This window comes from Gracilinanus agilis, chromosome 4 (assembly GCF_016433145.1).
Source record: "Gracilinanus agilis isolate LMUSP501 chromosome 4, AgileGrace, whole genome shotgun sequence".
Taxonomy (NCBI): domain Eukaryota; kingdom Metazoa; phylum Chordata; class Mammalia; order Didelphimorphia; family Didelphidae; genus Gracilinanus; species Gracilinanus agilis.
In genome coordinates this window covers 43,944,624-43,960,258 of record NC_058133.1, presented here as the reverse complement: position 1 = coordinate 43,960,258, position 15,635 = coordinate 43,944,624, and the positions used below count along the sequence as shown (strand labels likewise).

The 15,635-nt window shown below is 35.5% G+C and overlaps 1 protein-coding gene across 1 annotated transcript in view; it reads right to left on the bottom strand.

Moving 5' to 3' along the window:
• The window catches only part of COL24A1 (collagen type XXIV alpha 1 chain), a 407,511-nt gene that overhangs the window by 182,799 nt on the left and 209,077 nt on the right, over positions 1-15,635 (bottom strand). The window contains exon 20 of the mRNA XM_044674850.1: positions 4,624-4,677. Coding sequence (XP_044530785.1) covers positions 4,624-4,677 — 54 coding nt within the window. The remainder of the gene's footprint in view (positions 1-4,623; positions 4,678-15,635) is intronic.

Below are 15,635 nucleotides of genomic sequence, written 5' to 3'. Positions count from 1 at the left end.
ATTAATGGTCCTTTCTCAGTACAGATCTTTCCTGTGCACTGCATTTGACACTGCTGATGACCCTCTCCTCCTTGGTACCCTCTCTTTGAGGTTTCATGACACCACTCTCTCTTGGGTCACTTACTAACTTTTTGGCTTCTCGATCTCTTTTGCTGGTTCCTTATTCACATCACATTTTCTAATTGTGGATTCACCCAGTTCCTGTTCTGGCCTCTTTTCTCCTTCTGTATTCGTTTTCTCTATTTCTATTATTTTCTTTTTTCCTTCTGTATTTCTTTTCTCCTTCTGTATTCTTTTTCTCTATTCTATTATTTCTCTATTTCTATTATTTCTTTGCAGATGACTCAGAATTATGTTTTGAGCTCCATTCTCTCTACCAAATTTCAGTCCCATATCACAAACTGCCTACTAATAATTTCAAATTGAATTTCCCCAAAAGATCTCAAGTTGAACAAGATTAAATCTGAACTCATTACCCTTCCCCCAATCTTTGCCATCTTCCAAAATCCTCTATTTTTTTTTGAAGGTGTCATTATCCTTCTAGTATGTTAGGTAAGCTCTTGATATCTGTCCTTGACTTTTCACTGTCCCTTACTCTACATAACCAGTTAATTGTCACATCTTGCCATTTCTATCATCAGGACATGTTTTGCTTTGGATCTCTCTCCATTCTCTCTATTTACCGAGCTACCATCTTATTGCAGAACATCATTTCCTATTATTGCAACAGCCTCATAATTAGTATATTTGACTCGATTCTCTAGCCACTCACTATTCTACACACTTCTGCTAAAATAATTTTTCTTAAGCAGAGATCTGGCCATCTGACCCATGCCAATGATTTCCTATTGTCTTTATCATACATATAAACTTTTCTGCAGAGCTTTTAAAGTCTTTTGTTTGTACTTTTTTTTACTTACTTTTAAAGTAAATATAAACTGACCCCAACCTATCTTTCTAGATTCAATGAATATAATTCTCCATCACACTCTCTGCATTCTAGCCAAATTGGCCTCTTTGTTCCTCATCCATAATATTATACTTCCCAGGCATGGAGTTCTCAGGATGACTTGGATTCAACAATCCTGACTCAGACACATAATTGGGTTGTATAAACCTGTGGAAGCCATTTCAACCTTTTTTGTCCCAAGATATCATCTTAGAAATAAATGGTAAAGTAGTTGTTGATCTATAGGCAAAAGGAGCTTCCTCCCTTGGAGTTCTCTACCTGATAATAAAATCAGAGTTCTAGACAAAAAAAAAAGCCATCGAAACAGAAGTACCATCACAATAGAGATAAAGTGAATAAGTAAAAACACATGTGACCCTAGCAATGCAATCATACTTGTAATTGATGGCAATTACTAACCTCTTAAGGTAGAGTGCCCTATTTGAATCCGTTTATTTTTTATACATAAAGGGACGAATATAGAGAGAAAATGCCTCACTAACATTTAATAAACTAAATATTTAGCAATGATCCAGAAAAATTCTGAGGGACTTATGAGAAAGAATGCTATCCACATTCAGAAGAACTGTGGGAGTAGAAACACAGAAGAAAAACAACTGCTTGAACACATGGGTTTATGGGGATACGATTTGGGATGTAGACTCTAAATGACCACCCTAGTGCAACTATCAGTAATATGGAAATAGGTTTTGATTAAAACCCAGTGGAATTGCATGTTGGCTATGGGGAGATTGGGGGGGAGGTTTGGGGGAGAGGGAAAGAACATGAATCATGGAACCATGGAAAAATATTCCAAAAAATTAAAAAAATTAAAATAAAATAAAATAAGTATTTAATGCAAAATGGCCTTTAAACTGTTTTCATTTTTTATGGAATTAGGTCTTGATCAATGATATGCGTAGAACCCAGTGGAATTGTGCATCAGCCAAAGGAGGCTAGGGGGGATTGGGGGAGAGGGAAAGAATATGAAATATGTAACTAGGAGAAAATATTCAAAATAAAAAAAAATTTCAAAAAAATAGACTTTGAAACTGGGAGGGACAACAAGGTTGTGAAACCATGTTGAATTTCTTAGAAAAGCAATACTCATTTTAATTGAATACAGTTTGCCCCAAGTCGTGTTTTTGAGTTTCCATCCATTTCTATCACTATTTGCTCTTATTTGTTAGTGGAGATTCAACCTCTGGAAAAAAATGGATTAAGCAGGCTTAGAGAGAAGCAGTGTGGAAATGGAAGAGTGGATAAGAAGTATTATAATATCAGAAACTAGAGCGAACTCTTCTAATTTACTAGGTAGATGAAAACTGCAAGTTCTAATGTTGAACATTTCTAGATGCAAGCTTATTTAGCATAATAAGCTGCATAAAGGAACTTCTGGGAGTTGATAACTTTCCATCTTTGTGTAAGCTACCAATTTTTTAGTCCAGATCATCCAATATGGGGTTTCATGGGGCCAACTTTCCAAAGAGAGAATATACAATCCTGGAAAATTATATAATTTATTTATCAAAGAATCTTGGAATCTTAGATTATGACAATAGACTTCTTTAAATGTTGGTTTACTTTAGCAGAATTAAATTAAACTCAATTAATATTTTTAAACACTACTAACATGTAAGAGACTGCTAGGCAATGAAGTAGTAAAAAAATTTTTACAACTTTTTTTCACTACTAAAGTAACTAAGATGAAAACAAATTATACAATTTCTTCCCTTGAAAGGATTATAGTCCTATGAAGAACTTCATAGTTAATTTTCCCTTTAATCTCTGGGAGGCTTCATCATGAACTAGATGTCTTGAAATCAAAAGACCTGTATTTCATTTCTGCTTTTTATTCTGTGTGACCTAAGGCAAGTCAGCTAACATCTCAGTCTCAGTTTTAAAATAGGGATATCTATCCTATTTACTTCTTGAGATTATAAGTATCAAATGGGATCAGATATGTTAATGTACTTTGAAAATAACATAAATTTGAGGTATTATTATATTATGTGAGGCAATGGGAATTAAAATTAAAAGATGGGTGGTGTTAGGAAAAATACACCAGACTGGGGTTTGGCATACCTGGGTGCTAATCCTGGCTCTGCCACTTACTAGCCAGGTCCTTGGATAAAGTCCCTTCATTTCTTTTGCCTCAGTTTCCTTATCTGTAAAATGAGGGGGTGGTGTCAGACACAGTGATGTCTAAGGACTTTGAATGTTCCAAGATTCTATGAGTCTAAATGTTTGAGTATTGAAAGTTTTATATTTATATGTCAAAATTTTTTTAAATCTCTATTTTGATTGTCAAAAGAGCTGATCTTTCATAAGCATTTTCCAGAGAAAAAACTGACAAATGAAATAATTTATGCAGGCAATAGCTCCATAGAACACTTAATTGGCTAGTAAGTTTAATTCAGAATATGATTATAAAATATTTAGCATAATGCCTAGCACAAAGTAAGTTTGGCTATGATTATTAGGATTATGTTAATTAATTCTGGTGGGACAGTAAGTTGCTATTCCACAAATTAATTTCATCAGATTTTTCATTATTTGTTATTATTTGTCATTATTTTTTAAATTAAAAAAATTGAATTCCAATGGATTTTTGACAAGCCTTCAATGAGAATATGATATAATTTTTTAAAAGAAACTTTCATTGACTCTTTTCTAACTGTCTTCTGTTTTTGTTTTGTGAGCTCTTTTTTTTGGCAAGCATTAAACTTTTTGACTATTCTCTGAATACATATTTGGTAGCTTAGAAGGAAGCAAATAAGGTAGAGATACAATTAGTTCCCTATTTTTCTTAGAAAATCTACCCTGTGGAAAGGGGAAATGCCTAAACTTAATTATTTTAGTTAACTATCAACTAAAAATATGGGAAATGAATAATGCTTTGGATGAATCATTTATTTATTTAGTATTATTATTATTTTTTATAAAAACCCTTACCTTCCATCTTGGAGGGAATACTGTATATTGGCTCCAAGGTAGTAGAGTGGTAAGTGCTTGGCAATGGGGATTAAGTGACTTGCCCAGGGTCACACAGAAGGGAAGTGTCTGAGGTCAAATTCGAACCCAGGACCTCCCATCTCTAGACCTGGCTCTCAATCCACTGAGCTACCCAGCTGTCCTCTGGATGAATTAATTGAGATAGTTACCAGTGATCATTTCTTAACTATGGATCAAGCCTGTATTGCTGAGGACATGATTTTACTTTATAGGGTTTCAGGACTTTGGTAACCAAGCCAATTACTATTGACTAGATTATCTTCACATTTATTTCTTCCACCTGCCCCCAAGAGAATCCATCAGAATGGCTTCCCTACTTTGCAAATTTGGAAGCACTTTTTTAAGCCAAGCTTAAGGTGAGAACAATCATTTTCACTTACCTGGACCCTACTGGTTTACAAGATGCTTTAAATAAAGGGCAGTCATGAGATAGCCAGACTTTTAAATTTCTCTTTAGGCATCTTGAAACAAGCTGTTTAATGTGAAAGTTATCAGATGGTTCACAGACACTGCTTGTTTCATAAGATGCAAAAGGAATTTTCTTCCATCTCCATCATCTTCTTTCCATTATTTGAGAACAGAAGACTCTGGACATCAAATTTTATCTCTTCCAAATTATAGCACAATAAAAATTCTCAATAACAGAGATTTTGTTTTACCTTTGGTCCTTCAGGGCCATTTTGCCCAGGAATGCCAATGTCTCCAGGAAAACCCTAAGGAAAAATGGAAAAAGTACAAGTTTATATGCAGAACTATATTTTGCTGAAGAAGAGCAAATCTAGTAGGCATCAAGCCAAGCCCATTAAAAGAAGTTCTCTCTCTTGAACATGTACTATTTAGCACCTTCTTTCCTATGGCTTTGCAATTTGCTTTGATAGAGGAAGAAATCACACAGATGAGATCATAGGACCATTGCACTTATTACTATGTTGGAGAAGTCATTGAGTTTTGGAATCCCATTTGAGTGTTTTCAATGGCTTGAAGGTTTTTGCTTTTTTTTCTTTCCAAATATCACATTATATTTTACTGCAATAAAGTCTTTCTCCAATGCCTTATAGGTAACTCTGGATTCTCAAAGGTGATGTCAAGTGTAGCACAAGTTCTGACAGGTCCTCCCAAGCTGAAAAGGCTTCAAACATGGAGAGTCAGGCCTAGAGACAGGAGGTCCTAGGTTCAAATCCAGCCTCAGACACTTCCCAGCTGTGTGACCCTGGGCAAGTCACTTGATCCCCATTGCCCACCCTTACCACTCTTCCATCTAGGAGCCAATACACAGAAGTTAAGGGTTTAGAATAAAACACAGATTGGGTGGTGATCCAAGTACCTGTGGCTTTAGTACCAGCCTAGCTAAGTTTGCAGATGCTCAGTAACCATCTGATCTCTGGATGAAGCCATAGTAATTCTTGTAAATTTTCACAGATATAAAAAGGCACTGAACTGCATCAATGAAGAGAGTATCTATGCTGATAGTGTTCTTGAATTATTGAAGGAATAGATTTGTTTGGTATTAATGTTGGGAGATGAGGTGTGGTATTGTGTATGTAAGGGCAAAAAAAAAGAGGGTTCTCTTTGTCTCAGTTTCCTCATCTGCAAAATGATCTTGAGAAGGAAATGGCAAATTACTCTAGTATCTTTGCCAAAAAAACCCTCCAAATGGAGTGGCAAAATGTCAGACATGACTAAAAACAACTGAACAACAAAAATCAAATTGTACCAAATCTTGTCATATCATTAGTATGGGTTGGCTCACATGGCGATTAAATCATAGATCGGGGCCAGTCAAGTCAAATCAAACCAAATCAAGTCAACTATCATTTATTAAATGCCTACTATATGATGGGGGAGGAAAGGAAGAGAGGGAGAGAATTCAGGACATCATTTTTTAAAAAAAGAATGTTTAAAATTATTGTTATATGTAATTGAGGAAAAATAAGATATATTAAAATAAATTAATGTCTACTATGTGCTGAAGTACCCAGTATTGGGGATTCAAGGAAAAGCAGAAAAATAGTCTTTGCTCTCAAGCTGCTTAAAGTCTAGTGGGAGAAATAATATACAAACAACTATGTTTGCAAACAAACTATATGTAAGATAAATTGGAGGTAGTCTTAGATGGAAAACAACAAGATTATGGACTCAGAAAATTTTTATGCAGATGGCGGAACTTTAGCTTTTGAAAGAAGCTAGGGAAACTAGAAGGTAGCATTGAGGAAGTTCTAGGCATGGTGGAAGGACAGTTCGGGAAAATGCAGAGTCAGGAGATGCAGTGTCTTAAGTGAGGCAGGACAGGGAGGCTAATGTCACTGTGTCACAGAGTTCATGGATGGGGAATAAAGTGTATGAAAACTGGAAAGGTAGGAAGAAGGTTATAAAGAGCATTAAAAGCCAGAGAATTTTTTGGTTTGATCTTGGAGGTATTAGGAACCTGAAGTTTATTGAACAGTGGAATGGTATGGTCAGACCCATGCTTTAGGCTGAGCAATTTGATAGACAAGTAGAGGATTACCTAGAGAGAGACTTAAGGCAAGAAGACCATCCAGAATGCTATTAAAATAGCCAGTAATGAAGTGACGAGGGCCTCCACCAGGGTGGTGCTGGAGGAGAGAAGACCAACTATGAAGGAGATTTTACCAAAGTAAAAATGACTAGATTTGACACCTGATTGGATATAGAGTATCAGGTTAAGTGAATTCTTTATGTGAAGTTAGAAAATTAGGAGAGGAGTAATTGTATTTGCCAATATAGTTAGAGGGAAAAGATAAAGAATTTAGTTTAGAATATATTGAGTTTCAGATATCTATGAGACATGCAATTCAAATCGTCAAGGCTCAAAGTCAGCAGAGAGTTATGTCTGGACAAATAAATCTAAGAAATATCTGCATCCAGATTATAAATCAGTCAGTCCCATAGAGATAACCATCCCATTAGATCAGTGGTTCCCAAACTTTTTTGGCCTACCTACTGCCCCCTTTCCAGGAAAAAATATTATGTAGCCCCCTGGAAATTAATTTTTAAAAATTTTAATAGCAATTAATAGGAAAGATAAATGCACCTGTGGACATCACCACCTCACTGGATCACGGCAGCACCCACCAGGGGGTGGTGGCACCCACTTTGGGAATCATTGCTTTAGATGGTGGTTTGAAATCCAAGATGATCCTGGATAATCCAGAACAGTTGGCTGAATCTAATGGGATAAACTTTCACAAAATTTCATGAAATCTCATACTTGGATTACAAAATCAGCTATCGAGATCGTAAGGGGCATGACTAGACAATAGTTTATATAAAAATGATCTGGGGTCTAAAAGGACTATAATATGTTAATACCAAGGCATTACAGACCCAAAAGGCTAATGTAATCTTAGGTTTATACTGGTCATGGCATCAGTAAAGACTTCAGTTTGAATCTTAGCTCCATAACTTACTGTGTGACCCTTGAGTAAGTTACTCTGTGTATCTCAATTTCCTCAACTATAAAATGTGGATAATAATAGTACCTCCCTCCCAGGGTTGTAAGAAGATTGAATGAGATAATATTTGTAAAAGCATTTGGCACATTGCCTGGTACCTAGGAAGCATTTAAATGCTTGTTTTCTTCCTTTTTTTCTCAGAGACTTCAGTTTTCTTCTCTGTTTAATAGGGATGAAATTACTTGGACTATTTGCCTCATGAAGTTCTTATTAGGAAAGCTCTTTAAAAAAAGTGCTATGAAAATATGAGTTATCATTATCATAATTAGGCAAAGAAAATATCCTAAAGGAGAAACTCTGGTCCCTCTGTATTCTGCCCTCATCAGACTGCATTTAAAGTACTCTGCCCAATTTTAAGTACTACATTTTGTACTAAGTACCATTTGTTGACAATCTTGAGGACAATATTCAGGAAAGCAATGGGACTCAAGACCACACAAAAATTGGTTAATGGAGCTGAGGCTGTTTATCATGACAAAGAAATGACCTAGGAAACACATGATATGGATTCTCAAATATTTGAAGGGTTGTCTTTTGATGAGGGATTGGCGAACTCTTTTTTAGTTATGTACCAAGCTAAGGTTGTAGAAAAGCCAAATTCAGCTCCATATAAAGAAAGCTTTCCACACATTGGAACCATCTAGAAGTGAAATGGGATCCTTCAAATGGGACAGGTTCTGTTACGTAATTAAAATGGTGAAATTTGGCCCCAAAGAAGAAATGGGAAAATATACCTCTCTCTTCTCTGCATAAATGGGAATTTATAGGCATACAATCAGTCGCCGTGTTGATTAGTTTTGCTGAATTGTTCTTTTTAATCCTTTGTCATAAGACATTGTTTACTGGGTAGCAAGGGACATGTACATAGTTGGAAATGAAGGTGTTGTAAAATCAAAATATATCAATTACACCGCCCCCCCCCCCAAATCGCCTGCCAAAAAGCCAGTTTGTATATCACTGGAAGTCTTCTGGAAAATGTTAGATAGTCATTAGTTTGAGATATTGTAGGGAAAGTTTCCACTCAGGCACAGGTTGTACAAGATGATCATTAACCTCAATCCCAATGTTATTTGAAATTCTGAGATTTTATGATTCCATGAATTTTAAAACAGTTTTAGAACTTTTTCTGGATAGCTTATAGCCATTGAAAAGTCCTCTTATTTTAAGATAAAAATTAAATCAGTCTCTTTCCTAGAAACTAAAATTCAAATTAAATATTTGATATTATTTCCTTTCCAGGGTTGATCAGCCCAGATCAATATGATATTTCATTGAAATACTAAAGTGAAATGATTGCCAACTGGATGTTCAGTCCTACTCTGAGGAATGTTATTATTCTTCTTTTGGGAAATAATTTAAAAAGTTTGTCTGGACTACCTGCAGAAATAGGCCAAGGAGAGAGATAGGGAGAGACAGAGACGGAGAAGATCCAGACAGACAGAGAAAACAGAGAGAAAGAGGACAAATGGAGATGGATAGAGGGAAAGGGACATGAACAGAAATGACAGAAAGAGAGACAGCCAAAATTAAAGTATCTATTAGAAGAATAGATGTGAAATGTGTTGAAGGAAGGGAATGCATGACTTTATTATGACTTCCATACTCTTTAAATGATGGCTTGGGAGATGAGCTGAAGAAGGTTCCTTTTAGGCCCCAAGATTTAGCAGGGGACAAGGGTTTTTGAAAGCTATTCTAGACCACAAGGAACATTTCAAAACTTTTCCTTAAAGAGATGCACTGCTGAGGGTAGCAAGCCTAAAATAATGCCAGATGAAGCCTTTGAAGCTTTAAAAGAAACCAAGAAACCTCTCACTGTCTGGTTTGTATTCTCTTCTAAAAGGTCCAGAACTGAAATTTTATAAATTTTGTCTAAGAGGAGAAAAAAAGGAAAATGAGAATTACTTCCAGTTGAAGTTTTTGAATGCCAAGTGTTCAGCTCAATTAGGGATTTTGTAGATGACTTTCAAAATTTTGTGATGAAAATATGACTAATGCATCTGGCAACAAGAAAAATCAAGACATCAGAAGGGAATTCTGGGAGTTAAGGCTTGATAACTGGATACAGAATTTTGCTTCCAGATTCAGTGAGTGGAATCAATAGCCAATGAAAATTCTTCTCTTCTGTTTGAAAAGGAAACTTCCAAAATGCCGATAGTTGGTAAACTCCAACAAGTTATTGTAAGTTCAAAATAATGAGAAACACCCTCTTGGGTTTACCTTCCAGGTAAAAGTAATAGCACATGCTATGTACCAATACATAGCCAAGGCTCTTCCCATCCTCTTCCCTCTTTACTTCTGGCTTCTGAAAGAGAAGTAAAAAGGACTGGAAAAGGAGAAGTGTCTGAAACATTTAAAAAGTGAATGAAATTGTTAAAGTATTTAGGAGTGTTTTGGATTTGGGGTGATGAGAACAGAAATTCAATGAGGAGAGCAGAAATTTGGTAGAAAATAAAGGAGAACTGAAGGAGAATAATTAGTTGAAGGAGAAAGGCTCAATATGAAGGAAGAAAAAGATTGAGAAAGATACAAAGAGGAGAAGGATGTTAGTGAAGAACGCTAAGTTTTATTAAAAAAAACAAACTGGTACGAAGAGACAAAACATCAGCAAGATAAAATGGAAGGAGGGAATGACCCTTAAGTTGAGAGATAAAAAGGATTAAAGTTGTCAATGATGTGTTAGTGAGGTATAAATACTGAGGAATAGTTTGAAAGACAAGGACTGAGGACTTCTATTAGTATGGCTAAGGGAGAGTTTTGAAATAAATTCCATTGAGTACGCAAAGTTTATACACAGTTACTATCTATATTTAAAATAGGAGGCTAAACCTGGTGGATCACTTTAGTTTAAGAGTTCTGAGCTGTAGTAGGTTAAGCCAAATGGTGTCCAAACTAAGTCTGACACCAATATCTTGAGCTCTTGGGAACAGGGGCTCACTAGGCTGCCTAATGAGGAGTGGTTAGAAATGGAGTAGGTCAAAGTTCCCATTCCAATCAATAATGGAATTACCCTGTAAATGGATGTTATATTTCCAGCCTGAGTGAGCTAAAGAGACCCATTCATTAGCTATTCCAAACTTTTATCTCTCTTCAAGACTCTGAAAGTAACCTCTTTCCAGCTCTCTGAGGCTCTTCCCCCAAAATGAAGCTTTCTTCTCATTCAATTCTCATCAAATTGATCTCTTTCTTCTCAGACATCTTCTTCTATTTTCTCCTTCACCTCATTTTCAGAGGAAGAGGTGGCCCTTTTCTCTAGAAAGAATTGAATGATGAAGTTAAAAGTTATTTTGCAGAAGGTTAAGATAATGATGAGAAGAGACAAAGAGTGGGAATTGAGTACAGAGGCTTTTAAAAAGCTTCCTCTTGAGAAAGAGAGGAAAGATATAGAACAACAGTTACCAAGGATAGTGGTACTTTGGAAAGGAGGGATAGCTACAATCTCATTTCCATCAGTCAATCGATAAACTTTGTTAGGTATTTAAAATGTGCAAACAAAACCATATATTCCCTGTCATCCTTTAACCAGGTGAAGGGTTTTCTGTAATTAGTTCAAGAAAAGAATTAGTTGCTTGTTTAGCCAAACAGACAAACAGTAATCCTTGGGAGCATTAACCAGAGGAGAAATTTTAAGTTAATCAATCAAAAGGTGATCCAGTGCAGAAGTGAAAGACTCTAGGTTGAGAAGGGTTGCCTCTCAGAAGGGAGAAACTCTAGGATACTCTTGGGGAAGAGGGGAGGAAAGTTTTTTTTTTTCATTTCTCCTTGTTCTTTTCCCTTGACCATGTCACTAGAGAGAAAAGGCCAGTAGAGACAAGACATTCGTCTAAAAACAGAGATTCACCTAAGAAAGTATAGTCTGTCTATATGAGAGGAAAGAGAGAAAGAAAGAGATACATGGACAGAGACAGAGAGACAGGGACAGAGATAGAGACAGACTGAGCCAGAGAACCTGAGACTTTGAGAACAAACCTAGACAAATGTAGAGGATGTAGATAAATGCAGAAGCAGATTCACGGAGCGTGATCCCTTGTAACTTGCTGGCTGAACAACCTACCAAAGAACTGATCTTGGAGCCTGGAAAAACTACTATTAAAGAAGACTTTTTTGAGGACACTGTAGAAGGAGAAAAGAACTTCCTATACCCAGGAGTTGTGCTACCTCTTGGCCTCATGTGTTCTGTTCATGTGTGGCTTATTGCCCTTTGTACTTTTAGTTTGGGCCCATTCTTCCAGAGAAGAGTATGCCTCAAATTTTGGGGTACTGTTTTTGTAATTACTATACTTTCAATACTTTCTTGGCAATGACCAATTCCAAAACATAATTAAGTCCAATTGGCCATTTGTCTAGGAATCTAGCCTCCTAGAGCTACTCTTAGATCATGAGGGGAAAGAAGTATCTTCTTAATGGAGAACTAACTTGAGAGTTGAGGAAGTAGACCCAGATTGGATAGCACAGTCTAATGAAGGCTTTATTTTTGTTTGTTTTTGTTATCATTTTTTAAGATAAGGGAAATGAGCATTTTTTGTAGGTAGAGTAGAAGGAATCAATAAATTAGAGAAAGGAAAAAAAAGGATGATAGTGGAGGTAATCTGCTAGAGAAGACGTGAAAGGATGAGAACAAAGGTATATGTAGAAGGTTTGGCCTTTGTGAAGAAAAAAGGCTATTTCTTTATAAAAGAAAATCAAATTGATTTTTATTAGAGAACTTCTGTGTTGAAATAATAAAGCTAATGCCCAAGATACTTTCTTTAAGTCCTTACTTATAGTTAAAAATTTGATTTTTTGAAAGAACCAGTGGTTTTGTATACCTATGATTAAACATTTATAACAAATTAAATGTGAAGCTTTTTGAAATGAAGATGTCTTCAAAAATCAGAAAAATCAAAATACTTGTAATTTGATGAAATTGATAAGGATTTGACTATCTGCATCTTTCTAAAATAAAAGACTCCACATATTTTTCAGGTCATTTCATAAAAAGTCTTTGATGCTTCCCTTAGAGAAAAACTCTCAATGAAGTAGCATATTTATTTTCTTCCAGAAACCTTAGAATAAAATATTTTTAAAATCCTCATCTCTGTGTCTTTGTGAATAGAAAAAAATTGATATCAGATCACTTGTCATCTTTGTGAAATCTAAAACTTTATCAGAGAGCTCAGAAATATATCGGTAATATTAAAGATGGAGGGGAAGAGCCAGGAAATTTCCATCTCCATTCCATTATAGGACCATTCAGAAACTTGGCCAAAGAACAAAGTTTTAGTATTTGTGAAAGTCTGTATCTGGATTGGTGCCAAGAAAAGTTATGCTTTGTTAGCAATTTCAATATTCCAAGAATCTATGACTTTATCAATGTGGCTACTTCCTCCACTGACAACAGATTACAACCCCTCAGGCGGTCTTTTTTGAGTAACTAAGGCTGAGTAAAACCCTCATGTGGCTGCCAGTATTCTCAACTTGTGCATCGTCAGACTCAATACAGGCTGGTGTGCAGAACACACAAACTGCTGGTCTCCAGGCCCATAGTCAAAGTCTTTCCAACTTGGCAGGACCTGTTATTAATTACATTTCACTGGCATTGCCTTAAAGAACCTAGTGTCACCTTACTGACATGATGACGAAGATGCATTGGACCTGAATTTTATTGGCACGCCTTTTGGATGGATTAAATCTTGATACATCAGCAACATAATTTGGGATTAGTTGATTGATTTTAATGGATAATGTAAAAATCCTCGTGCATATATTTTCCCCCAGTGGTGAAATGTCATGTGACTTAACACAAAGGAAGAAAATGTAACATTTAGAGCTTATAATATTTTTTAAAAATATCAAGTGTTGTAGCATGAATTATATTTTAAAATTTTTTAGTGTTTTTTAAATTAATTTCTAATTTATTTTGAATCTAAATTCTAAAAGGAAAGTATAATGAAATCAAGGTATTTTCTTCTTTCAATGTGCCTCCATATGTCTCAACTGAATCATTACTTCCCAATTTAAAATAAGGATTTACAATTAATTATGATGTACTTTAGCATTTACAAAAATGTTTTCCTACATATTAATTCCAGAGACTCATCACAGGACTGTGAAGTAAGCAAGATAGGGATTATTTTCTCCATTTTCCAGAAAGGGAAACTGGCATGAAATTACCATCTGGAAACGGTAGCAATACCAAATGGAGAGGGCACTGCACTGATTAAAATGAGAGTCAATAAACGCACCAAAAAATCAATTTCACAACTACAATAGGAGGAAAGGCTAGGTAGGCAATGGGTCCAAAAATACTTGGTGGTTTTAGTGGTCTTCTGGATCGATATGAGTCAGTGGTGTGATGTGTCAGTCAAATCAATAGTTTTTGGCTTACACTGAAAAACATCACTTCCAGGAAAAGACTGATGACAATTCCACTGTACTCTGACCTCATGAAACCTCAGCAAGAGACGTATTCAGTTGTGGGTGCTGCAGCTTCAGAATGACATGGATAAACTAGAGAATGTCCAGAGTAGGGCAAGAAGAATGGCAAAGTCAATTATATGGCATAGGAGGATTGGTTGAAGAAAATGGGCATGTTTAGCCTGGAGAATAAGAAACTCAAGCGTGATCCTCTTTAAGTACTTGAAAGACTATCATGTAGCTGTCATTAAACTTGCTCCCTTTGGCTTCAAAGGGCAGAACTAGAAATAATGGATGTAAGTCATAATATGGCAAATTTAGATTTGATGCCAAGGAAAACTTCCAAATGTTTATAACGGTTTAAAAGTATAATAGGTGTGTATTTAAAGTGTGTCTTTCTACATTATTGATGCTAGCAAAGAACCTGAGATAGTCATTTGCTATGTTCTTCTGCATTTAAGGCAAATCAGAAAGAAAAATAATGTTCAACAAGTAGTAAAAAGTCCAAAATGATGATAAAATTTCACCAGTTCCAGGAAGAGTAAAAGAACAAATATTTTATAGTACAGCATATTTCATTTTAGGCAAAATAGGAATTACAATCCCCACACTCATCCACATCACTAGAATGTTTAAAAAACTGAATCACAAAATACAGTGTCTTCTAAAAGTCTTAGGGCAGTTTTAACTATAAATATAACACACACACACACACACATATATATGTGTTATATATATATATATATAAAACATATCTTAAAAGTGTCTTGTGGCTTTTTGGAAGACCCTATTTTTATGAACCTGGCTGAATTATTCTCAGACAAATCTTATATTTATATGTTTTTGTGATTAAAGAAATGATCTGTACAAGGAATCTCACTGTTTTTAGGTACATAGTTGCTCAGAGCATAAATAAAAAAGTCTCTTGAAAGGCCTTCAAATTATTTTTCTAAGCTAAAAGAATAAATAGTTGCGATCTATCAAAATGCAAATGGAGCTATTTCCAGGCATCATTTTTAAGTGGGATGACTAGATATTTCACTAGATCGCTGAACCATTGCCATACTTATTGGAGAAATATTAAAAGAAATCTAAAGTGCTCCTCTGGCTAATCGCCACCTCTATTAGAAGATTTTGATGTTACTGGATTGTTCTACAACAGTTGAAGCCAGATTTCTGGCTACTGAGAGAATGAAGAGGACAATCTTTGCTTTTCCAAGTTCCTGGGAACCTGTGACAGAATCCGCTAAAACTTTGGTACTCAACCTTTCATTTGAAAATTTGATTATGTATGAACTTCCAGAAATCCACGACTTAACGAATTATAAAAACTGTTGTTAATGGAATAATTGCTGAGTAACCCCAAAAATCAATTCTAGCAAACAGATGTAACGGTCATAAAGCAGAAACCACATTGACTCTTAGGGTTTTTATGAAGAAATAAGACCATCATTTCAATTCTCAGGAAAACCACCTCGAGCCTCTGCTCCAGGGGAGAAATTTATAGCAGTCTTGACCCTAGAAGAAGACAAAATATCATGATTCATTTTCATGTCTCTTCTTCTCCTTTCCAAAATACTGAAGCAAAGAAATTCCAGAAAGAACATTGAACTGGGAATCAGAAAGCTAGAGGCCATTCATATTTGAAGCTAAGCCACATTTGGTATAAATTAAGAATCCTCAGAAGTATTTGCAAACATTCAAATTTGCACTAGTTGAATTTATAATTATATAAAATGTAGCCACTGCTTTTGACCCTAGGGAAATAATACAGATTCAAAAAATGTTGAGCTGATAATAAATTT